At 42.0% G+C, this 26,648-nt stretch overlaps 2 protein-coding genes across 2 annotated transcripts in view; both read right to left on the bottom strand.

The window, feature by feature from the left end:
• Window positions 1-18,379: 18,379 nt before the first annotated feature.
• Window positions 18,380-19,409, bottom strand: LOC126001073 (prohibitin 1-like). Its single transcript, XM_049768246.1, is given in 1 exon segment — window positions 18,380-19,409. A coding segment is annotated over 1 exon segment (765 nt). The 5' UTR covers window positions 19,358-19,409; the 3' UTR covers window positions 18,380-18,592.
• A 5,522-nt stretch (window positions 19,410-24,931) lies between these two features.
• Window positions 24,932-26,648, bottom strand: part of NNT (nicotinamide nucleotide transhydrogenase) — a 123,897-nt gene continuing 122,180 nt past the window's right edge. Inside the window, exon 21 of the mRNA XM_049768252.1 lies at window positions 24,932-25,335. Within this exon, the coding sequence (XP_049624209.1) occupies window positions 25,183-25,335 (153 nt within the window). The 3' untranslated portion in view covers window positions 24,932-25,182. The remainder of the gene's footprint in view (window positions 25,336-26,648) is intronic.

Genomic DNA, 26,648 nt, shown 5'->3' with positions numbered 1-26,648 from the left:
ATCCTGAAGAGTTCACAAATTACAAGTAGTTCCCAACTTACCAAAAAGTTGTTTTTTAAAAGTTAGCTGGCAAATCAGTTCTATGACAGCATAGTGTTGTGGTTCAGAGTGGAGCCATCCTGCTTAGATCAAATTCTGGCCCTATACCTACCTATTCATTAAATTGGATTCTGAGTTACCACACCTATAAAATGAAATGTCTACTTAGAGTATTTTCCTGTTTTGATTAGTGGGGTGTTACATTAAAAATAAATCTTTAAAGGTAGCCTCAGACCTGATCACTGACCTGCCAGCTAGGCTGGTCCTATAACACTGAGAGTGGTCCCCAAATCTCCTGAGCACTGTTCGGTAGCACCCCCACTCCCAAAATATGAATATTTTATTTTACTTTTTATTGTAAGAATTTATTCAAGAGACAAAATTAACATAATGAGGTAAACTAACATAACATAATATAGTAACATAACATAATATAATTAATATACTATAATAATACATGTAAGTTAAAGAAAGATTCTGATTAAAACACAATTTTTTTCCATAATGGCTTACATACCTTTCACAGTAGTATTTTAGGTACATATTAACATTGAATCAGGAGAATACCCATCACCATATATGTCCTCCCCCATCCCAGTTCCCTTTCTACAACCCATATACCCCACCATCATCCCCTGAGATGCTAGAGTAAGTGGGCCCCTCTTTGTCTGGCTTGCTATTAATGATTATATATCTGTTTGGTTCTGGAACCCTCCCTTGTTTCCCCTCTATTTAAGAGACAGAGCTAGATAAATCAAGATATGTGGTTTTGTTTGAAGAAAAGAAAAGCAATAGATTGAGGTACAAAATAAGAGGAAAAAAAAGAAGTCAAATACACTGAAAATGGCAGAGTCCCTCTAAAGGATTCCAACCTCATTTTGAGAGAGGATGTGAAAAAGGTAATTGACAGTAAGAAATATCAAATTAAATAACCAGTGAGCACTACAGCAATAAAGACAAGCACCACACAATAATCTCAGTTCTGGAATCAAATCATGCTCGAGTGCAAAAAGAAAGAAAAAGATAAGGTAAAATAAAATAAAATAATATTGGAGACATCAACTTCAATCTCTACACCAAAATAAAGATGTCAAAAAAATCGATCAATCGATAAATATGTAAAAAAATGATTGTTTTGTGATTTTTTTAATTTTTATTTATTTATTTTTAATATGTATATTTTAAATGGTGTCTGGTTTATAGTAAGTATTCAGTAAATGTAACTATTATAATTATTAGCATACTGCAGGAACAGGAAGGCAAAAAGACCATAGGGCCATGGTTATGCAAAAGAAATGAAGATAAATCTATTATCTAGAATAAGGTAATTCTTATGCCTCTCTACATAAGCAAGAGTAAACTCCAAAGATAACAATCTTCCAAAGTATTTAGCTGAGAGTATTTAAATTACAAAAGCAAGAAAAGGATGGGAGGAGGTAGCAGTAACAGTTCCAAAAGTATTTAGCAGAGATTTAAATTACAAAAGCATGGGGTAGGGCAGGGGCAAGAAAAGCCAGGAGACCAGAAGTGGGAGAAGCAAAAGGAGAAGAGATGGAAGGGAAGATGGAACAAGGGAAAGCAGAAAGACAGGAAATGTATAATTAAATTTAAAATTCAGTGAGTGGATAACAATGAGACAATGCTGTGTATTATATCCTTTCTTTTTGGAGATTTACAGTGTTTATTATTATAAGCTCTCTGACTAAAATGAGAAAGCTACCACTGAATTTTGTTTAATCTAGTACTTCCTAAACCTTTGTGACCATAAAACTTATTTTTCTCTCAATCACCATTAACATCACATTTTTGGAAATGCTTCTCTAGGTCAATTACTTTCCAGATTATTTTAAATTGAAGAACAAACAATAGTTGTCTCTAAAGAAATAAAAGTAGAGCTTAGGACTCACAACCCTTGGATAATTATTAAAATGCTCTTCATTAGGGTATTGGTTAAATCATGATTCTATTCTTGCCCAATAAATGTTTAAAATAAAACATAGAGTTCCAACCCTTCCTTTCTTCTGTCACATTAGAATTCCCTATAAATAAGTTTATGTTTAAGTCAATTATTACAGGTTCTAATGAAGATAAATCTGAAACTCACAGAATACATTAAAGCACTATAGTTCTTCCTTCCAAATATGAAATTGTTTAATTATAAAAGAAAGGGAAGCTTTTAACTATTGTTGCATGGAAAAATATTTATGGCAGTCCAATGATGTTTTCACAATGAATGCTTGCACACAAGTTTACTCCCATTGTTTTTCTTACTTCTGGAAATGTTTGTATCCATGGGTTAGAAATTAAATGGATCAGGAGTTTTAAGGAAATCCATATTGCTCTAATAAGTTTTAGTTTCAGTATAGTACCCTTTGAACTAATTCATAGAGCTTTTAGAAAGCCAAATACATAGTTCCTTGCCTACATTAGTAACAAAATAAATCAGTCCAGGCACAAAAAGTTCTAAATTAAAAAATAAGAGTAAGTGAACCAGAAAAATGATACGGAGGTTAAGGCACTTGCTGGTCTTGTGCAGAGCCAACTCTAGTTAGATCCTTGGCACTACACGGTCCCTGAGCAGGGAGCAAGCCCTGAGCTCTGCCAGGTATGGGCCCAAAACCAACGGGAGGGGGTGGGAGACAGCATTTAATCATTCAGAAAAAATTGTCTTAACACTCAATTGTTCATTCATTCACTTACCAAATATGAGTTAAGACATTCCAAGTGGCATGATATATGCTAATGTTAAGTATTAAGAATACTAAAGTGGGGCCCAGAGAGATAGCACAGCGGTGTTTGCCTTGCAAACAGCCGATTTCAGACCAAAGGTGGTTGGTTCAAATCCCGGTGTCCCATATGGTTCCCCATGTCTGCCAGGAGCTATTTCTGAGCAGACAGCCAGGAGTAATCCCTGAGCACCGCCGGGTGTGGCCCAAAAAAAAAAAAAAAAGAATACTAAAGTGAATCCAAATATATAGACAATCTCTTGACCCTTGTAACAGAGTCCCAGAAGCTAGTAAAATAATAGGATTACATGTTTAAAAGTTCTAATTGAAATTTTACTGTGTACTATGAAAATGCATTTGGTTCTATGAGAATTGACTGGATCAAATGTTCCAGGACACTTAATGGATTCAGAAGCTCAAGGAAGAGCAGTAGGTTAGATGCTAATATAGAAAAAGAGCCACAGAGACTAAAGAAAAATAAGGGGAGCTCTTCTAACAAATAAGGATAATAATTACATAATAATAATTATATATGTAATTATATAATAATAATTATCCAAGGATTGGTTCCTAGGGAAAACAAACAAAACCTGGCTTAATGGTGATTGGCAAAGAATAATGTTATAGTTACGTTCATTCTGAATAAAGAAAATTCTTAACCTCGAATTTGGGGGGGGGGGGGGACTGGGTTGAAAAGGGAAGTCGGAAGTCGTCACTACCCACTGCCCGCCCGCACCAATACGCCGAATTGCCTTGGCAGATGTCCCGCCCCTAAGGAAGTCGTCACTACCCCCTCCTATTACCTTGGCGAATGTCCCGCCCATAAGGAAGTCGTCACTACCTCGCCCCCTCCCCTTACCTTGGCGGATATCCCGCCTCTAAGGAAGTCGTCACTACCCCTTCCCCCCTATAGTATATAAGGTTGGATGTAGAAAGCCACTAGGTCTTTTGCCTTTGTCCTGTTACCGGCACATGGCAGTTGACCCTGACCGGCCAGAATAAAGACCCATTTGAGCTTTTGCCTGAGTAATCATCTCTTCATTTCTCTGCATCGGAGTGTTATCTGGACTGCCGAACCTTTCATTGGTGAGCCAGCCAGGAGTCCTTGATATGCCTGAAGCAGAGTGGTGAATAGACTAACTCAGTGGGTTTTGAGTAGTATAGCTTGTGATGTCGGTTGTAATTTGATGTGTGTAGGAACTAGCAGTATATCTTGTGATGTCGGTTGTAATCTGATGTGTGTAGAAACTAGCAGTATATCTTGTGTTGTCAGTTGTGATTTGACTCGTGTTGGAAATAGAAATAGGGAAATAGTTGTGTGATCGAGGGCTTGAGAGTCTCCACTCGACGTGGATTCCGGGTGGAATTAAGAGTCCCCACTAGACGTGGATTTCGAGTGGTAGTGAACTGATGGGTTCAAAATCTATAGGTCACAACCCTGTAGGTGCCCCAGGAGTTTGATTTTTCGGAAGATGTTCCCAGGCTGCCATGATGGACCCTATTTCTATCAATTGGACATCTTTGTTTGTGAGGTTTTGTTTTTCCTTTTGTGTAAGTGTGTAGGTTGTGTAGGTGGGTGTGGGTTTTATTTCCTTGAACTCTTCCACTTCCTTCACTTCCTTTACCCCCTCATCTACTTATTTGATTTTCTACTCCCATCATGGGTCAACAGAAAACTATCCTTTGTCTCTTTCTCTGGACCACTGGTCAGAAGTAAGGACTTGCGCTCGAAATCGTTCCCTAGTCATCAAAAAGGGCAAGTGGCAGACCTGTTGTGCTGCTGAGTGGCCTACCTTTCATATTGGTTGGCCACAGGGAGGATCTTTCCATGTTTTTCTAGTTCACAGTTTGAAGAACACCGTGTACCGACCAGGGCCACACAGACATCCTGCTCAAGAACCCTACATTCTCATGTGGGAAGACCTTTGTACCAGCCACACTGACTGGGTGCGGCCATTCCTTCCCCCTCCTAAACCTTCTTTACATCTACCCTTGGAGCCTACGATCCTATCCATGAAGGCAGAGGGGGTGTCAGAATCAAAGCCTAAGGAAGAGCGAGTTGTACACCGCATTTACCCTGACTCCACGGACCTGCTTCATTTGACTCCCCTCCTTATCGTTCGTCTGCTTGCACCCCCTCTGCTCCTGCAGATGAGGCAGCAGCAGAATCCTCCTCCTCCTCTTTGCATTCCCCCATGCCTCAGGGAGAGCGGGAAGGAGTAACTCCCTTGCCTCCATCACCCTCTGAGTCCGTGCCGGATGAGAGCCAAACAGGGCCAGCTGTGGGGACAGCAGCAAACAAAGAGATCCGGTATTTGGAGCTTTGCCAATCATGCCGCTGAGGCCAGTAGGGCCTATGGTGGTCGATGGGAGGAGGGGAGATGCCTACCCTCCAGTATTGGCCGTTCCCCTCTTCTGACCTCTATAATTGGAAGCTTAACCATCCCTCTTTTTTCTGAAGACCCCACTAGGTTAATTAATCTTTTAGACTCTCTGATGAACACCCATCAGCCTACCTGGGACGACTGCCAGCAGCTGCTTCATACCCTGTTCACTACTGAAGAACAGGATTGCATATTGGCAGCAGCCCAGAAGAATGTAATAGGATTAGATGGCTTGGTGACAACCAGACCTGATGTTATTGATGACGTTTTCCCCTTGCGGAGACCAAATTGGGACCCCAACTCGTACGAAGGTAGAGGGAGCCTGTCCACCTATTGCCAGACTCTCATGAGAGGTCTCCGGGAAGTGGCTAGGAAGCCCACCAATTTGACCAAAGTAAAAGAGGTAATACAGGGACCTGACGAGCCTCCCGTGGTTTTTCTAGAAAGGCTGATGGAAGCCTATAGGAGGTATACCCCTTTTAATCCAACCTCCGAAACTCATCAAGCTTCAGTCATTATGGCATTTGTAGGACAGTCAGCAGCAGATATTAGAAAGAAACTTCAGAGGCTGGAGGATATCCAGGGAAAGACATTACAGAACCTAGAAAAGGAGGCTGAGAAAGTGTTCAGTAAGAGAGAAACAAAGGAGGAAAGAGAGGAGTGACTAGAAAAGGAGATGAGAGAGTGGGAGGAGAAGAGGGACAGAGAAAAAAAGGAAGCAGAGAAAAAAGAGAGGGAAGAAAAAGAGAGGAGGGAAGAGCAAAAGGACCGAAGAAGGAATAAGGAACTGGCAAGAGTAGACAGATCTAGCATAGGTCAGAAAGTTAGGGACCTGGGCCCATGAAGACGCTGACCCCTGGACAAGGACCAATGTGCTCGCTGCCACCAGAGGGGACACTGGGCTCGAGAGTGCACCCAACCCCCATGATCCCCCGACCCTTGAATCTGAATAGGGAGGTCGGGGATCCAACCCCCTCCGGGAGCTTAGGGCTAAATTTAAGGTGGGGGGGACTCCCATAGAGTTTGAACTTGACACAGGGGCAGTATACTCGGTCCTAAAGAAGCTTTTGGGACCTCTCTCTAGTAAGCAATCCTTAGTACAAGGAGCTAATGGAAGTAGCTACTGTTCTTGGACTACTTCCCGAACTATGGACTTGGGGAAAGGAGAAATCAAGCATTCTTTCCTGGTTATACCAAACTGCCCCTCACCTCTAATGGGACGGGACTTGCTAACCAAACTCAGAGCCCAGATAACTTTTGAAGAAACTGGTCCAGAGATTGCTTTTCTAAATTCCAATGTCCAACCACTTACCACCTCTGTCCTGACCATTATGGCTGTGGATGAATATAGACTATTCACAAATGATCCCTTGCCACATGGAAACCAAGACACCAATTTTTGGTTGAGACTAGTTCCGGGAGCTTGGGCCGAAGCTCCTGGACTGGGATTGTCTACCTTGCAGGCTCCAGTAGTGGTAGAGTTGAAAGCTACTGCTGTCCCTGTGCGAGTCAGACAGTACCCCATGAGTCAGGAAGGAAAGAGAGGCATAACTCCTCATATTCAGAAACTTCTCCAACAGGGGGTTCTAGTACAGTGTCAGTCAGCCTGGAATACACCACTACTCCCAGTTAAAAAGTCTGGGACCAGGGATTATCAGCCAGTACAGGACCTAAGGGTGGTTAACAGCCAAGTAGAAGTCATCCATCCCACTGTGCCTAACCCAAACAATCTCCTCAACACCTTAAGCCCTGAAAGAGTATGGTATATTGTACTGGACTTAAATGATGCTTTCTTCTGCCTGTCTCTACATTCAGCCAGTCAACCCTTATTTGCTTTTGAGTGGAGTGATCCGGAGGCAGGAATTTCAGGTCAACTAACCTGGACCAGATTGCCCCAGGGATTTAAGAACTTCCCTACCATCTTTGATGAGGCCTTGCACCAACACTTAAGTCTCTTTCGCAGCCAGCACCCCCAGCTTACCTTGCTACAGTATGTGGACGATCTTTTAATTGCAGGAAAAACTGAAGAGGATTGCAAGCAGGCCACCCATGGCCTGCTAAAGGAACTTGCTCGACTAGGGTATATAAAACATCAGTCAAGAAGGCACAGCTGTGCAAGAGAGAGGTGACGTTTCTGGGATACACGCTACGAGAGGGAAAACGATGGTTGACAGAAGCCCAGAAGAAGGTCATGGCACAAATCCCAGTGCCTACCACCCGCCGGCAGTTACATGAGTTTCTGGGGACAGCAGGATTCTGCCGCCTCTGGATCCCTAGTTTCGCCAATCTGGCAGCCCCACTATACCCCCTCACGAAGGGGGATGCCAAGTTTGAGTGGACTCATGAATGCCAGAAGGCGTTTGACTCTATCAAAACAGCTCTGCTCACAGCCCCAGCCCTGGCCCTCCCTGATGCTAGCAAGTCCTTTACCTTATATCTAGAAGAGAAAGGGGAGATGGCAAGGGGAGTGCTGATGCAGATGCTAGGTCCCTGGAAAAGACTGGTTGCCTACCTATCAAAGAAACTAGACTCAGTGGCCAGCGGGTGGCCTAAATGTTTGAGGACAATAGCCACAGCTACACTGCTGGTAAAGAATGCGGATAAAATTTCCTTGGGACAGAAGTTAACTATAATAGACCCTCATGCTCTGGAAAGTATAATTCGGCAGCCCCCCGACTGTTGGCTCTCAAATGCCCGTATCACCCACTATCAGAGTATCCTTCTAGACAAAGGCAGAATAACCATTGGCCTACTTGTGACCCTAAATCCGGCCACCCTGCTCCCTGGAGAGTCAGAGACACCAGTGTTGCATAACTGCCAGGATTTGCTGGCCGAAGAGAGTGGGCTGCGGAGGGACCTACAGGACCAACCATTAAGAAACTCTCCCGGAGAGATAGCACAGTGGCGTTTGCCTTGCAAGCAGCTGATCCAGGACCAAACGTGGTTGGTTCGAATCCTGGTGTCCCATATGGTACCCCGTGCCTGTCAGGAGCTATTTCTGAGCAGATAGCCAGTAGTAACCCCTGAGCACCGCCGGGTGTGGCCCAAAAACCAAAAAACCAAAAAAAAAAAAAAAAAAAAAAAAAAAGAAAAAAAGAAACTCTGACGTCATATGGTACACGGACAGAAGTAGCTTCCTCCAGGATGGGAAGAGGCGAGCCGGAGCTGCAGTGGTGAGTGACCATGACATTATCTGGTCCCAGCACCTAAAAGAGGGAACCTTTGCTCAGCAAGCTGAGTTGATAGCCCTTACCAGAGCACTGGAAATGGCAGCGGGAAAAAGAGCAACCATTCTACACAGATAGCAGGTACGCTTTCGGAACTGCCCATGTCTATCTACCAAAGGAGAGGACTCCAGACCTCTGCGGGAAAAGAAATTAAAAATAAAGAAGAGATACTGCATCTTTTATTGGCTCTACTCCTACCCAAAGAACTGGCCATAGTTCACTGTCCAGGTTATCGAACGGGAAAAGGGACCATCGTGTCCAGGAACCGAAGAGCTGATGGAGCAGCAAAGGCAGCAGCATCCCACATGAAGGAGACCCTTGTGCTTACTGTTACTGAACCTGACAACCTCCCTCCAGTGTCAACTGTAGACTTCCTTCCTTCTGACAAAGTACAAGAAGTCAATCAGTATCTGCAAACTCTTCACCAACTCACCCATCTAGGGGCCAGAAAAATGATGGAGCTAATTAGAGAATGGCCCCGGGCACCCAAACCGGAGAGGCTAAAGGAAATGGCTGAAAAAATTGTAAAATCCTGCTGACCCTGTCAGCTGGTAAATGCCTATCCTACCAAGATGGGGACTGGAAAGAGACTGAGAGGGGAGAGACCAGGCCAACATTAGGAGATTGATTTCACTGAGATCAAGCCTGCCAAATATAGGCTAAAGTATTTGCTAGTCTTTGTAGATACCTTTTCAGGATGGGTGGAAGCTTACCCATGCAAGAAGGAAACAGCCCAGGTGGTGGCTAAGAATATATTAGATGACATCTTCCCCAGGTTTGGATTTCCTCAGGTAATTGGATCAGACAACAGACCTGCCCAGGTAAGTCAGGGATTAGCCAAGACCCTGGGGATCAATTGGAAACTGCATTGTGCATATCACCCCCAGAGTTCAGGGCAGGTAGAAAGGATGAATAGAACAATTAAGGAGACTGTAACCAAATTATCTCTAGAGACTGGCATTGGGGACTGGACCACCCTCCTACCTTCTGCCCCTTTCAGGGCAAGAAATACCCCTTTGCCTTCTTTGTGTGAATTAACCCCCTTTGAAGTGTTGTATGGTGCCCTTCCCCCAGTCCAAATGCTTTCTGAGCCTCTAGCACTCCCCTAGCAGCTCGGCTGGCCACCATCGCTGCCCTACAAAGCCAAATCTGGAAGGGACTCAGACAGGCATATGAACCCGGAGAACTGACAGTGCCCCACCCATTCAAGCCAGGAGACCAGGTCCTGGTGAGATGGCACCACTCGCAGACATTAGAGCCTAGGTGGAAAGGACCTTATGTTGTCCTTCTGATCACCCCGACTGCTGTTAAGGTGGACAGCATTGATTCCTGGGTTCATGCCTCTCATCTAAAACCTGCCCCTGCTGATCTCAACCATGATGAGTGGAGTGTACTGAGAATCCCCTCAAGATTCGGATCCAGTGGACACACTCCAGCCCTGATGCGCTCACTGACTCTGACAATGCTCCTCCTGGCACTTGCTGAGGGAGGACTCGACCAGGCCGTACACCCAAATGAACTGGTAAAAAGACTATATGGAAACCCTGTGACTGCAGGGGGTCTATCAACTCAACAGTAGGCTTCTGTACACTCGATCAGTAGACTGTGGAACTAGAGTTGCTTACCTTCAGTCTCTCCTACTTCTCCCCATGTGTGGGGGGAACCGGAATGGGTTTGTAAAGCAAAACCCCCGCCCCTGCCTCCCTCTTCAGGGGGGGGCAATGCCCTGCTGGATGTGTGGAGCTTGATCAAGTTCACTCCCGGTGCTATAGGGAGTATCGAGAGTGTACCAAAAATAACAAGGCATATCTGGTGGCCAAGATCACCGAAACTTACAGGGGGAGCATGGGAGGGGAGTGGACGGTTAATAGCCATAAGTCCCCCTATGCAGCCGCAAGTTGCATGGCTGAATTGGGAGACTTGGTTTGTTGGCCCCTAAAGGTGCCCGTTCACATCTCGGATGGGGGGATGGACCAACAGACCAGGAAAGAGAGAAGGAGGTCATAGACTGGGCTAAATAGGAGGTGGAGGTCCTAATGCCTAAGTAGCCCCAGCATCCCTCCCTCCGACCCCAGATGCCTGCTGAAAAGTTAGATCCAAATACTCAGAGCATCCTAGAGGAAACTCACAAACTTCTTAATTTTTCTAACCCTTCTTTAGCTGCTGATTGGTGGCTTTGTATGAAGACGGGGGGAAATTGGCTTCTGGCTGTCCCTGCCTGATTAGGTAATCTAACCTTTGCTTCTTTTACTTGTACTTATGTCAAACCCTTTAAGGTAGTTCCTCTTAGCTTTGAATCTTCTGTTTGCTATTCACATAATGGCACCGAATCTGTAGACCTAGGTCAGGTGGGAGCCGCTCAGTGTTCAGAAGTCCTACCTGCCCCTCCTAGCCCAGGGTGCTTACCTCCAGGACGGGTATGGATATGTGGGGGAAATTTGGCTTACTCTCTTCTACCCCAAAACTGGACTGAAATTTGTGCCCCAGCATTAATACTTCCCAACATTGACATCATTCCGGGGACAGAGCCCATCCCTCTGCCAAGCATAGATCTCTTAGGCGGCGCTCGTCTGTCTCGACAAGCTGTGGTGCTCCTGCCCCTACTGGTGGGGCTTGGGGTAGCAGGTGGATTAGCGACTGGGGGAGCAGGACTAGCAATATCAATAGACAGGTATGACAAACTCTCGCAAAAGTTAATTTCAGACGTGGAGACGGTATTTAAATCTATTAGTGATTTGCAGGACCAGCTCGATTTCGTGGCTAAAGTAGTATTACAAAACAGGCGAGGGTTAGATTTAATCCTGGCAGACAAGGGAGGGCTTTGCATGGCCTTGCAAGAAAAATGTTTTTATACCAACAAATCAGGAATAGTGCGGGACAGAATCAGACACCATCAAGAGGAACTGGCCAAAAGAAGAAAGGAGCTATTAGATGGTCCCTTATGGTCTTTATGGGGTGGGATTCTCCCTATCTAATACCCCTACTGGGGCCCCTTTTGGGCCTCTTACTCCTGGTAGCCATTGGGCCATGCATAGTCAGCCACCTCACCACATTCATTCAAGCTCAGATTAGGGAAGTCAAGCTCATGGTATTACACCAACAATACCAAGAATTAGCTCACGCAGGAAATTCTGACCAGGAGTATCAGGAAATGGAGGCCCCTGATCACACTGGCTTCTAGGATTAGAAGCCCCACTACAAGAAGTGAGGATTGAAAAGAGAAGTCAGAAGTCATCACTATCTCACTGCCCACCCCCACCAATACCCCAAATTGCCTTGGCGGATGTCCCGTCCCTAAGGAAGTCGTCACTACCCACTCCCTTTACCTTGACTGATATCCCGCCCTTAAGGAAGCCATCACTACCTCGCCCCTTCCCCTTACCTTGGCGGATGTCCCGCCTCTAATGAAGTCGTCACTACCTCTTCCCCCCTTCCCCCCCTTCCCCTCTATAGTATATAAGGTTGGATGTAGAAAGCCACGAGGTCTTTTGCCTTTGTCATGTTACAGGCACATGGCAGTTGACCCTGACCTGCCAGAATAAAGACCCACTTGAGCTTTTGCCTGAGTAATCATCTCTTCATTTCTCTGCGTCGGAGTGTTATCTGGACTGCCGGACCTTTCAGGGTCACACCCGGCAGCACTCAGGGGTTGCTCCTGGCTCTACGCTCAGAAATCGCTCCAGGCAGGCTCAGGAGACCATATGGGATGCTGGGATTCAAACCACCACCCTTCTACATGCAAGGCAAATGCCCTACCTCTGTGCCATCTCTGTGGCCCCAATCTCGATTTTTTTACAAGTAATTATTCATATTATACTAAAGTCTCAAGTATCAGAATCTGCTTATAAGAAATGTTCCAGTGTGAGAAGTTTTTTCCAATATCTCTAAACAAACACTCCTGTGCAAATCAGGAAATGGAGAAAATGGAAAGAAAGAAGGAATAAAATTTAAAAAAGAGGGAAAGATAAATAGAACTAAGTAAAAGTATAATTAATTGTTTTGATTTGTTTTGTTTGGGAGCCACACCCAGCAGTACTTCAGGAATTACACCTGGCTCTAACTACGGGATCATATGGGATGCCAAGGATCGAACCAAGGTTAGCTGCATGCATAGCAAAAGTCCTACCAGTCCAGTGCAATTGATTTCTTTATAAAGTGAACAGGTATATGGGGAGCGTAGCTATAGGACAGTGGGTAAGGTGCTTGCCTTGCCAAGCATGGTCAATACGGATTGGTTTCCCATTTGGTATCCTGACCCTTCAGGAGTAAACCTAGAGCACCACAGGGTATGAGCCAAAACCTAGAGAGAGCAGAAATTGTTTGGTTTGTTGTTGTTGTTGTTGCTGTTTTTGTTGTTTTGCTTTTGATTTTTAGGTCACACCCTAAAGAGTTCAAGACTTACTCCTGGCTCTACACTCAGAAATTCCTCCTGGTGGAACTCGAGATGCCATATGGAATGCTGGGCATTAAATTTGGGGTTGGTTGCATGCAAGGTCAGCGCCCTCCCTGCTGTACATAACTCCGGCCTCAGAATAGTTTGTTTTTAATGCTCTGCTATATTTTGTTCAGTCTTCCTTTGCTGTCTAATAGAACACCCAAACAACAATGCTTGTTTTTATTTCTCAGTTTTTCTATTTGTTAGGAATTATGGCAAAATTTAGCTAGGTCTTTATGGATATTGTTCAAAATGCCTTCAACTAGCAAATCCCTGGCAACCTCTTCATGACTCTTTTCAGGCTGCCCTTCATAAATCAATCCATGCTTCATTTTTTTCCCTCCCAGAGGTGCTTCTTATAATGTGGTAACAGACTCACAAGAGGAAACTTTCTGAAAGACCAAGCTCCAAAGCACAAACATATATCAAACCTCAGCCTGACTGTCATTTCCAAAGTCTCCATTCATCACAGCAATTTGCATGGTCAGGCCCAGAGTCAAAGGAGATTTGAGGGCAGGAGAGTGAGCAGACTAGAGTGTTTGATTTGTTTGTGGAAAGTCTGGTTCTATTGCCATCAGAGTTTTCCAGAGCACCACGGAAGCAAACTCCTGGTAGTAGCTGCTGAGTACTGCCAGTGTAACCTGAATTTAAAAGCACCAGAAACTAAGGTCGTCCAAAACAAAAGCAAACAAAAAATCTTTATGCTTTATAGCATGGTTAATTTAAATGGCATTTCCTTTTATTCTTTCCAAATTGTCTCTCAGGGCCCGAGTGGTACATAGTACAGCAGGTAGGGTTGATTTCCCTGACCAGGGTTCAATCCCATATGTTTGTTCCCTGAGCCTTCCAGGTAATTCTTGAGAGCAATGCCAGAAGTAAGCCCTGAGTAAGTGTAGCCAAGTGTAGCCCAAAACAACAACAAAAATAAATAAATGCATTTTTCTCCCTTATATTCATTATCCCTCATTCATCTCTCGAGGTCATCTCTGCAAAAACACCTCAGAATTTCCCACTCTTACTTCAGAGTCTAATAATAATTCATTTCCATAAACTATTTCTGCAACTTGAAAATCACTTGACTTTTGAACTACACCAGTTATTGTTTTATTGTCCTATAAACATAGCATACTATTCTACAAAGAACCTATCACAAGTTCTTAGACCCAACACAGTATATGACCTAATGAATGATTAGGCTTGTCATTGCTCATTGATTGATGACCAAATCATGCCAATGGTAAAGGAACAGAATTAAAATATTTGGAATAGAAAGAATTTCTTATAGAGGCCAGAGCAATGGCACAGCAGTAGAGCATTTGCCTTGCATGCGGCCGATCCAGGACTGACCTTGGTTTGTTCTCTCAGGTCCCATATGGTCCCCCGAGCCAGGAACAATTTCTGAGCACATAGCCAGGAGTAATCCCTGAGTGTCAGAGAGTGTGGCCCAAAAAGTCAATAAAAAGGGGGGGGGTAGAGAGATAGCATGGAGGTGGGGCATTTGCCTTGCATGCAGAAGGATGGTGGTTTGAATCCCAGCATCTTATATGGTCCCCCAAGCATCCCAGGAGTGATTTCTGAGCATAGAGTCAGGAGTAACCCCTGAGTGCTGCCGGGTATGAGCCAAAAACCAATCTAGAATATGGCACTTATTTTTACCACAACCTCTTTTTTACAGTGCATTCTCATTTGCTTCTTTTTATTGTGAGTTTTAAGGCCACACTTGGCAATACTTAGGATTTAATTCTGGCTCTCTGTTCAGGAATCATTCTGTTGGGACCTGGGCTCTGAACAAGGAGAGATGACATTTTGTAAAAGCCACATGGCAGGCTTTTTCTCAGGTTCTAAGCAAGGAGAGATGCCATTTTTTAAGGACCACTTGGTGTAAGCCACATGTTAAGTTTCCATAAGCCTGGGCCCGGAGAGATAGCACAGCGGCGTTTGCCTTGCAAGCAGCCGATCCAGGACCAAAGGTGGTTGGTTCAAATCCCGGTGTCCCATATGGTCCCCCGTGCCTGCCAGGAGCTATTTCTGAGCAGACAGCCAGGAGTAACCCCTGAGCACCGCCAGGTGTGGCCCCCCCCCAAAAAAAAAAGTTTCCACAAGCCTATTTCCATTAACCATGCATAAGTACATCACAAATTTTTATACTACAGATATACATGAATTCATACAAGTTGTGAGAATATCAGAGAATGAACATGAGCTCATCTGGGATCAAATCTAGGCATTGATACCTATAAGTCATCTGCTCTACAAATTGAGCCACATCCCTAGCCTTCAGGAGATATTCTTTTTTTTTTTTCATTTTTGTTTTTGGGGGTTTTAAAAAATATTTTTATTATATCTTTATTTAAACACTGTGATTACAAACATAACTGTAGTTGGGCTTCAGTCACAAAAAAACGCACCCCCTTCACCAATGCAACATTCCCACCACTAATGCCCCCATCTCCCTCCACCTCCCACCACCCCCAACCCCGCCTATTTTCTACACAGGCATTCAACTTCTCTCACTCATTAACATTGTCATGATAGTTGTTAGTGTATCATTTCTCTAACTGCACTCACCCCTCTTTGAGGTGAGCTTCATATCTTGAATCGGTTCTTCCAGCCCTCATCTCTGGGCATTATTACAATAATGTCTTATTTTTTTTAAACTCATAGATGAGACTATTCTGTGTGTGTCTCTCTCCCTCTAACTTATTTCACTCAGCATAATAGTTTCCATGTCCATCCATGTGTAAAAAAATTCCATGACTTCATCTCTCCTGACGGCTGCATAATATTCCATTGTGGATATGTACCACAATTTCTTTAGCCATTCATCTGTTCTAGGCATCTTGGTTGTTTCCACTGTCTAGCTATTGTAAATAGTGTTGCGATGAATAAAGGTGTAATTTTTGTGATGGACAGTGATGGCTAACCATTTTGAGCCCAAGTGCCCAAACTGCTGCACAAAACCAAAGAATTACCTCAAAGTGCCAGCATGTGAATTAAACCTTAATAACAAGATTTTACTATCTAAAAACTCTTTATAAAATTTATAAATTTATTAATTGTGGACCTTCCCGCATGCCAGCTGCAAGGTCTTCACGTGCCACAGCTGGCACATGCGCCATAGGTTCGCCATTGCTGCCCTACGGTATATCCCTAAGAGTGGTATAGCTGGGTCATATGGGAATTCAATTTCCAATTTTTTGAGGAATCTCCATATTTTTTTCGATAAAGGCTGTACTAGATGGCATTCCCACCAGCAGTGAATATGAGTTTCTTTTTCTCCACAATTCCACCAGCACTGATTGTTCTTGTTGTGATGTGTGCCACTCTCCGTGGCACGAGATGGTACCTTATCATTGTTTTGATTTGTATCTTCCTGATAATTAGTGATGCAGAGCATTTTTTTCATGTGTCTTTTGGGCATTTGTATTTCTTCTTTGAGGAAGTGTCTGTTCATTTCTTTTCCCTATTTTTTGATAGTTAGATTTTTTTTCTTGTTAAGTTCTGTCAGTAACTTATATATCTTAGATATTAGCCCCTTGTCTGATGGGTATTGGGTGGATAGTTTCCCCCATTCTGTGGGTGGCTTTTGTATCTTAGGCACTATTTCCTTTGAGGTGCAGAAGCTTCTCAGCTTAATATAGTCCCATCTGTTTATCTCTTTTTCCACTTGTATGGAGAGTGCTATTTCTGCTTTGAAGATGCCTTTAGTCTCAATGTCATGGAGTGTTTTACCTACATGTTGTTCAATATACCGATGGTTTGGGGTCTGATATACAGGTCTTTAATCCATTTGGATTTGATCTTTGTGTGTGGTGTTAAATGGAGATCTGAGTTTGCTTTTTTGCAAGCGCCCAGATTCCTTCTCATTTAAATTTCCACAGCCTTTCCCCAAAAATTTCTTTCTAATAGTTTCCCTAAATTTTCTCTCCTTTAGTATCTCCTTGCCACCATTTAGAATCTAAAAGAACTCTGTAGTTTGGGGCTTCCCCACATCTCATAAGCATTCCTTTGATTTCTCTCTTCCTGTGAAAAGAACTGTCAATCACTTTTCATGTTGTTTTAGCTTGCCAAGACCATTTCATCCTGCAAGTAGACACAAGGGAACATCTATCATGTTCAGCTCTATTTTATTGCCTGTATTCTCCTTTGCAGTCTAGTCCAATTTCAAGCTTGGGCAGTGGCACAAAAATATTAAGTTAGGGCACTTAAATGTGTTGACCTCACTGATATACAGGATATATAGACAGCAAAGTAAGACAACAGAATGAAACTAAAAACAAAAACAATAGACTTTAACCACACAACTGAATTTATTGAGTAAGTGAGGTGGATGACTTGTGAGAGCAGGAGATCCAATGAATTGTGGAAGAGGGATAGTATTACTTTGTAGTAATGTATGTACCATATAAAGTATGTACCATACTTTGTAGTATGGTAACATAAACTTTAAAGAGGAGTAATAGTACACCCAAAACATGCACAATCGTATAAACTAGTGTCTCGATTTTTAAAAGATTATAAACAATGCAGCAGGGAAAAGACTGAGAACAAGTTCATTATAACTCTATATTATGTTTTTATGATAAGGGTAACTCACTTCCTGCTAACATCTCACTTCCCTTTTCAATTTCCTCCATTGTGGGAGGAGGGCACAGGGCAGGAAACACCATCATTCCACGTATCACTTGCATGCCTCAAATCCTTTTCCCCTCAATTCCCCTCAAAGCCCAGGTCAACCACTAATAAGCCTAACACTGTTGTTCTCCTGTTGTATGTCACCTCTGAACTCCCAGTCACCTTAGGTGAGCTGTTATTTTCCATTCTAAATACCATCATGTCTTTATTATTCATAATGACCCAAACAATGCAAAGCACCCTGTTAGGGTATGATTAGGTCTATGAGAACAATCTTCCCACTATTTTTACTCTTCACAAGCAGAGTTTTGGGAAGAAGTATAAAACCGCATAAGAGGCAAGAATTTTTGGTTTTTGGTTTTTGGGTCACACCGGCAGCACTCAGGGATTCCTCCTGGTTCTACGCTCAGAAATCGCTACTGGCAGGCTCTGGGGACCAGATGGGATGCCGGGATTCGAACCACCGACCTTCCACACGCAAGGCAAAGGCCTTACCTCCATGCTATCTCTTCGGCCCCAGTGAGGCAAAAATATTAAGTAATAGTATTTTATACCAAATAAGTCAGTCATATACTTTGACAAACACTGTGACTAAAAGGTAATATTGCCTAACAACTTAGCACTCAAGCACTACTTAAGTCTCCATATTTAGGTCTCCATAATCATAAACTGACATTTCTCTACCTGATAGAATTTTGCATGCCTCCTCCAAGTAAGTTAAAAGTTATCTTGTGTTTCTGTGATCTATTATTTTTCTTTCTCTTTTGGGAGGTGTTTTTTGTTTTTGTTTTTTAGTTTTTTGAGCCATATCCAAAGCATTCAAAGGCTATTCCTGGCTCCATCCTGAAAATCTCTCCTAGCAGTTCTGAGAAGTGGGCCATCCACACACAATGCAAGTGCACTGGGATCTTTTTTTTTTTTTTTTTTGAGGTCTAAAATGATTTTTACTTTTATTTCCTTCACTCGAAGTCAATCATGAAATTGTCACAGTGATTTCTGGGGCGGGTGTTGGGGGCAGCAGGAGGAAGGTGGCGCCAAGAATCAGGGGGGCTGTGGTCTAGCCAGCCCAAGGCGATGTGCAGAGCCTGGGCCTCACTGGGGCAGCTGCTGGAGCACCGACTGTCCGGCTGGCAGGTAGGTGATGTTTCAGGAGCGTGAGAGCTGGTAGGCGATGTCCTCTGCTGCCTCCAGCTTGCGCAGCTCGATCAGGCCGTCCCCTGCGGTGGCCAGCGAGTTGGCGATCAGCTCCGCAGCCTTAGAGTCACCTTCTGCAGAGATGATGGCCGCCTTCTTCTGTTGCTCAGCCTTCTCCACCACAAATCTGGCCCTCTCTGCTTCCTGCTGAGCCACCTGCTTGGCTTCTACTGCTTCTGTGAACTCCTTCCCAAAGGTCAGATGTGTCAGGGACACGTCATCCAGGATGAGTCCGAAGGTGGCTGCTCGTTCCGTCAGGTCATCACTCACCTGCCCGGAGACCAGCTCTCTTTGGGTGATCAGTTCTCCTGCATCGAAGGGAGCCACCACGGACTTGAGGATCTCTGTGGTGATGGATGGCAACACACGCTCATCATAGTCCTCGCCGATGCTGGTGTAGATGTGCAGGAGCTGGCTGGCCACCGGCCGGAAGAGGATACGCAGGGTGATGTTGACATTCTGTAAGTCTTTGCTGCCGGTGATGATAGGCACATTATGAGGTCAGGAGCGGCAATCAAAGAGAATTGGTTTCTGTACCCAAGGGATGAGGAAGTGAGTGCCTTCCCCTACCACAATGTCCTGCACACCACGAAATTGGTCAAAGATGACAGCTTTGTGCCCAGCGTCCACATTGTACAAAGCTGAGTTCACCACGCCTCCTGCAACTGCCAAAGCCAGGCCAAACTTGCCAATGGACTCAAACACTTTGGCAGCCATGTCTCCTTCTGTTGGACCCACTCACACCTGCTTCTACTCTGACCTCCACATGAATTCCCACACTGGGATCTATTTTATCTCAATTATATATGTAACAGCTTCAAAATCAATTACTTTAATTACTGCCTTGTCATCTGTCTTATATCAGTGTCCAAAATGTTTCTATTCATAAGATACTTCATGCAAATATCTATTCATCATGTAAATAGTGAACAGTTCAATTCCTTGGCTCAATATGTACCAGATAAGAGATAAGAGAATATTTTAATGTTTTTGTTTGTTTACTTTGGGGCTATACTGGAGGTCTCAGTGCCTACTCCTGCCTAGCTCTGCACTCAGAAATTGTTTTGATGGAACTTGGGGACCATCTAGGGTGCTCAGAGTTGTGCAAAGTAAGTGTCCTACCAACTGTACAATCCCTCAGGCCCTGAGATAAGAGTTTCTTGGAAAGGCAATATTGAGTGCTTTGAAATATAAATATGATTATTTTCTACATTACTAAAGCAGCACTTAAAATTTTCACTTAGAAAAGTTATTTCCTTGTTAATTAACCTAATTTTTCTTTCTTTTAAGAATCTCAAGAGCAGCTGGATTGTGCAAGTTGCTGCCACAGGAATGAAGAGCTTTAGTCATTTTGTTATATGCTCTCCCCCCACCCCCCAATTCTGACCCAATATTTGCTGGCAAAGGCTCTCAAAAAACTGGCAAGCGCTATAAATTAGACAGCTGAATTATTCTCCCTAGTTAATACTATGAGCTGTCCAACTTTCCAGCATCAAAATGCTTTATAACTCACAAAATGTATGCCTTAGGGGACTAAGCTTGTCTCTAAGTTAGATGAACATATGAGCTATTAATTATGCAAAATAGAGTTTGGGATCAGATAAATTGTACTAAATCCTAAACTGACTTAGTCTCAATATATTCTGTATTTGTGCTGAAGAAAGCATATTAGGATCAGAAGCTAAAGGGGTGGGGCACTTGTCTTGCACATGGCCTCGCCTGGTTCAATCTTTGGCATCCATTTGTCTCTCTGAGCACATCCAGAGGTAATTCATTTTTTAATTATTATTTTATTTAAACATCTTGATTTACAAAATTGTTCACAATATAGTTAGTTCTGGTATTCATGTTCCAACACTAATCCCACCACCAGTGTAATGTTTCCTCCATCATTGTCCTCAGCCACAAACCTGGCCCCTTGGCATGTACATAGTAACTTTATATTGCTTATTACTAAGATGCATGTTTTAAAATTTTGTTTCAGAGGCTTGGATAAGGTTCAATGGTATATCCCTTTGACCTACATTGAAAGAGGCTTTTCCTGGGTTCAAGCCTCAGCATTTGCCCTATTTCACACACACACAAATAAACCTTTTAAAAAAAAATTTTGAGCCATATCCAGCAAAGTTCAGGGCTCACTGACAGGGCTCAAGACTCACTGGCATGACTTAGAAAACCCATATGGAAAAATAAAAAGAAAAGAAAACCCATATGGGATGCGAGGGGTTGAACCTGGGTTGGCTGCAATAAGCTATTATTTTTTAATCACTGTGAGATAGAGTTAAATTCTGTAATTTAAAGAGTTAGATTCTGAATTATGGAATAATTCTTCTTATTTGCTTTTGTTTTATTTGCCACATCAGCAATTCAGAGCCTACTCATCGCTCTGTGATTACGAGTCACTCCTGGCAGACTCAGGGACCATATGGGTGCTGAGGATCTAACCCAGGTTGGTTGCATGCTAGGCAAACGTTCTACCCACTGTGTTATCATTCTGACTACAACAAGAGTAATTCTTGAGTGCAGAGCCAGGAGTAACCCCTGAGTATCACAGTGTGATCCAAGAACAAAACAAACAAAGTAACACTAGGATCAGAGCTTGGATGAAATAAAAGGGCCAAGAGCCATTATCTCGATTCATTAGCAAATACTTATCTAATATTCCCTGAATAATTAAAGTCCTTAAACATATTGCAGGAAAAGAGTAGTCCTATTAGTTCTCTATTCTAATCCTAGGAAAGAAAGAATATGCAAAATGATTAAGAGAATTTACGCACTAGTAATCTGGAACATAAACTGTGCCTCTGTCTAAAGTTAGAAAGAGACAAAAAAGGGCCCGGAGAGATAGCACAGTGGCGTTTGCCTTGCAAGCAGCCGATCCAGGACCAAAGGTGGTTGGTTCAAATCCCGGTGTCCCATATGGTCCCCCGTGCCTGCCAGGAGCTATTTCTGAGCAGACAGCCAGGAGTAACCCCTGAGCACCGCCGGGTGTGGCCCAAAAACCAAAAAAAAAAAAAAAAAAAAAAAAAGGAAAGAAAGAAAGAGACAAAAAAATATAATATATAAGACCTGGACATTAGATATGTTCTTTACATGAACAAATCCCCAATTTAATACCAATAAAAAGTGGTTAATAATTTCCAAACAGACAAATCAACATTAGCATTTAATACTTAGGTATAAATCTTTTGGAAGTGCCAGACTATAGGGTACAAAGAATTAAGAATAGTAATTATGTGAGCCTGGGAGACAGTTCAGTAATTTAAGAACCTGACTTTAGTGTGAGGTTATGAGTTGACACCCCCAGTGCTGCCCATGTGTGCAAAGTATTGTCCCAGTAATTCTGTTATCTAGGACAACTGACACCAAATCAGTATGCAGTCTCTGGTTCTTGAAATCAAAACAGTGTGCAGTTGTGTGTGAAAACCACAATTAAGGGCCCGGAGAGATAGCACAGTGGTGTTTGCCTTGCAAGCAGCCGATGCAGGACCAAAGGTGGTTGGTTCAAATCCCGGTGTCCCACATGGTCCCCCGTGCCTGCCAGGAGCTATTTCTGAGCAGACAGCCAGGAACCCCTGAGCACCGCTGGGTGTGGCCCAAAAACCAAAAAGAAAAAAAAGAAAACCACAATTAAAAAGTGAGACTCCATGGGCCGGAGAGATAGCACAGTGGCATTTGCCTTGCAAGCAGCCAGGACCTAAGGTGGTTGGTTCGAATCCCGGTGTCCCATATGGTCCCCCGTGCCTGCCAGGAGCTATTTCTGAGCAGATAGCCAGGAGTAACCCCTGAGCACAGCCGGGTGTGGCCCAAAAAAACAAAAAAAAAAGTGAGACCCCAAACAATACCATATCTAAAGATGTGCAAGCACTGTGGGCACAAGTGCAACCTCCAACGAGCATGGCTGTGAGCACCAATTTAATGTTTAATCCAACAAGCTCCATTGAGCACTACCACTAAAATGTGTGTCGTAAATAAGTGCAAACTCCAGTGAGCCTCTGAGTATGTACTGCAAATAAAGTGTTGCAGAATCCCAAATAAAAACCATCACCAAATGAGCAAGCAACATAACCAAGAAAGTACAATCCCAAGTCATCAAAACAAGAGAAGCACTCATGGGAAGGGAATGGAAATATAAATTATTGGGCATCAAAAAATAACAATATATGAATAAAACTAAGGAATATCTAATACTTAACTTATGAGAAGAAAAATATAAAGTTGGATTTATTAAAATTATTGACTTTAATTGATTAATTAAAATTTAATTTAGAGGGTCACACCCAACAGTGCTCAGGGGTTACTCCTGGCTCTGTTCTCAGAAATAGCTCCTGGCAGGCATGGGGGGGATCACATGGGATGCTGAGATTTGAACCATCATTTGATCTGGATCGGCTGTGTGCAAGGCAAATGCCTTGCCATTGTGCTATTTCTCCAGCCCCTAAAATTATCTTTGATTTTAGACTTCTCCATAAAATTCATCAAAAATATAAAACTTATGAAGGCATTAATTTGAGAGCAAATATATCCAGTAGTAGATGTGTAGGAGCTTGTTTTGCATGCAACTGATCTGGGATTTAATCCCTGATTTAAATCCCTGATTTAATCCTACATATATATCCTGAGCAATGCCAGGAATGATCTCTAAGCACAGAACCAAAAGTAAGCTCTAAGCACAGCCAGATGTGAACCCCCACAAAAAATACAAAAACAGAAAATAAATCTAAAAATCCCTTAGATAGCACAATAAATATTAAAATAAAACCCAATAAAATATGAGCTTTCAATACAACTAATAAAACTACATTACTAAATCCAAGTATAATTGTTTTTAAGTTAAACTGAATATAGAAGTTATTTCAAGGAAGAAAAGGGGTAAGACTAAAGATACTAGTTACTTTCTTCCAATAGATTTTCCATGATTAACTCAGTTTTAAGTTTTAAGTGATCTAAGATATAATAACAAAAAGCATTTGCCCGTTAATAATTCTAAGGAGTATATTCTAATTTCAAAACACATATATGTGTTCATGCCTATGCTACATGCTTTACGAAGTTTTTCATCTCAGGATCAACAAATAAAAAACTGAGTACCAAAAACAATACTGTGAGTTGTAAAGGCAGCAAACATAAGCAGTATAGTTTAAAAAAATCATATCAATTACATTCTATGTGTTGATTAGTGTTTGAGTCAAGTTAGTACCAGGTTAATTATATAAAAAAAATAAGATGAGTGTTCAAAATATTTGCCATATCCTCAACCTATATGGCCTTTTCCCCTGGAAGAACAATTGTAAAAAGAATCTACACTTTCACTGCAAAAGACTTTTATGGGTGTTCTTTTACCTTTTTTTTTTTTAATGATTTCTTTGAACCACACCTGAAGATAGTCAGGGGTTATTCCAGGTTATGTGCTCAGGAATAACTCCTGGCAGGATCCAGAGATCATCTGGGATGCTTGGGATTGGATGCTAGGCTACCTGCAAAGTAAGCATCCTGCCTACTGTACTTCTCAGGCCCCAAAAGGACACAATCTTTATGAATGCTTAGATTGAAAGCCACTTTTTTTAATGCCACCATTGCTCTCAAATATCATAAATTACATGATATTCAAAACCACATGAGTTGGGAAAAAATATTGCTAACAGTTAACACAGTTTCATTTAATCTATTTCATAGTAGCAAATCTTCCCCCAGATGTTAATAAGAGGCAGAACCATTTGATTTTAGCCTTTCACCAGAGACAATTGCTACATCACTATGCAAACATAATGAACTCATTTTATTAGTCATAGTTGAATTTCATTCAAGTGCACTTAATACAGTACTACACATTATAAATTGATTAAAGAAATCTCTGATTGGAAATAGGGTTTTCGAAAATACAACAAATACTGATTTTCAACTCATGTCTCATTGATAGTCTAATGAAAGACATAGATTTCAAGGTATATTTTTTTAGGTTTATTTTAGTTAACTAAAGCACAAGATAAAATTTTAGAAATTCTGCAGATAAATAAAGTCTAGTTTGAAAACCTGAAACCAAACTGAAGTCAATTCAGATTATGAATAAAGAGAAGAGCTCAAGAGTTGAACAAAGTTTCAAATTAGTCAGTCACATTTGTTGAAAAAACATATCTATAGGCACATGTAATATATGCTGTTATATTTTTCCAATCCGTGTAAAATATAAAAACTAGAAGTTTCATTTCCATCTTAACATTGCTATCTACTGAGAAGGAATAAAAATATCCCAAATGGCTTACATCTAAAAATGAGGTTGTTCTTTTTTTTTTTTACAAAATACTTTTGATTTATAACACACAAAAATATGCACAGAAAGACATTTAATATTTCAATCATTTTTTTTAACTTGAAGGATTACTGCTCTTAAAAAATCTCTCTGCATTTGTTGTTGCTTTCTTTAGGCTTCCTTTTCTTCCAAGTGCGCTGCTACAGATATATGTCAGCTGTACATATTGAGGTTCACTTTGCCTCCTGCCACAGCTGAAGAGGTGACTCTGGTAGACAACAGCTTGATCTTTCTATTTATCCTGGTAGGACTCTCTCACTTTGGCCTGCAATGCATCACATGTCTTCTTGGCATCGCCTAGTAGCATGGCAGTGTTGGGTTTGTAGAAGATTGGATTATCCACTGCAGCATAGCCCACACCCAAGGACCTCTTCATAACAATTACCTAAGATGAAATGAGAGCCTGTATTGAACAGTTCTGACTAGAACATGTTTAGCATATAAATACTGCCTTATCTAAACATGGGCCAGTATATATACCACTACTTTAGCACATAGGTTTTTACACAAGGAAAATTTCCAAATGCATGTCTATATAAAACTACCTTGAATTATTAAAAATATGTCTGTTGAGGGCCAAAGACATAGAACAGGAGCTAAGGTATATTTCTTGCATTTGGCTGACCTGGGTTTAATTCCCCAGCAATGCAAATGGGTTCCTGAGCACTGCCAGAGGTCACTCCTATGCCCAAAGCCAGGGCTACCTTGTGTGTAACCCCAAAATACAACCAATGAAAAAGCTCCATTCTATACTTAATTCTATGCATAGTTCATGTCTATGCATCTATAAATACAAATTAACTTAGTTTTAGTCTCTCAGTGATAAGATCACAAATTAATTTCATCTTATTGTTTTCCACTATATAAATTATAGAAAATACATTCTAGTTGGGGGAAAAAAGAACCTTTCTATAAATGTGCTACAGAAAATAAACAGTGCATAAATAAATAGTGCATAAACTTTCACTTTGAATCCTAAATGTAATCCTAAATGATTCTTATTCCATCACTTTCAAGTAAAATATAATCAGAAAGTTTTGAGACAAGGTCCAGAGAGAAATCTAGCAGTGTCACAGGGTGGGTGAATGGCTGATGATACTCTGCTTCTATAACACAAAAGGAAAGGGAAATTCGACTCTAATGCTGATGTGTCACAGACATTTACAGCTATGTGTATGATGATACTGCGTGCTGCTAAATAGCAGAGTTAGTTCTGAATGGAGTGTAAAGCCTCCCTATGGTCTTCTAGGACATGCACCAAAAATGGAAAAAGCATAATTGCATTTCCCCCCCGTGTTATAATAACACAATGATTCACACAGCATCACTCTCAGCTGTTTGTTCTATCAAATGAGCACGTACACGTCAGATCACTCACTGCCCACAGATACTGCTTTAAACATATGTATGTTCCTGTTGCACTGGTGGAGGAAAGTGTTCTTTTTATGACTGAAACCTAACTACAAACATGTTTGTAATTACAGTGTTTAAATAAAGATATTATTAAAAATAAAATATACATATATATGTGAAATTCTGTACACTATGCCATACTTTGCTATCATAATTAGTGATTATCAAAGAACTGATAAGACTTAGGCATAGGGAAGAGATGTTCTGCTGCAGCAAAGTAATGATCACAGCCTTTGGGACTCTATAATCATGGACTTCACCTCTCTCAGGTATGTGCAGGAGGGG

The sequence above is a fragment of the Suncus etruscus genome, chromosome 2, assembly GCF_024139225.1.
Source record: "Suncus etruscus isolate mSunEtr1 chromosome 2, mSunEtr1.pri.cur, whole genome shotgun sequence".
Taxonomy (NCBI): Eukaryota; Metazoa; Chordata; class Mammalia; order Eulipotyphla; family Soricidae; genus Suncus; species Suncus etruscus.
The sequence above is the reverse complement of the archived record's forward strand: the minus strand, read 5'-3'. Positions and strand labels throughout refer to the sequence as shown.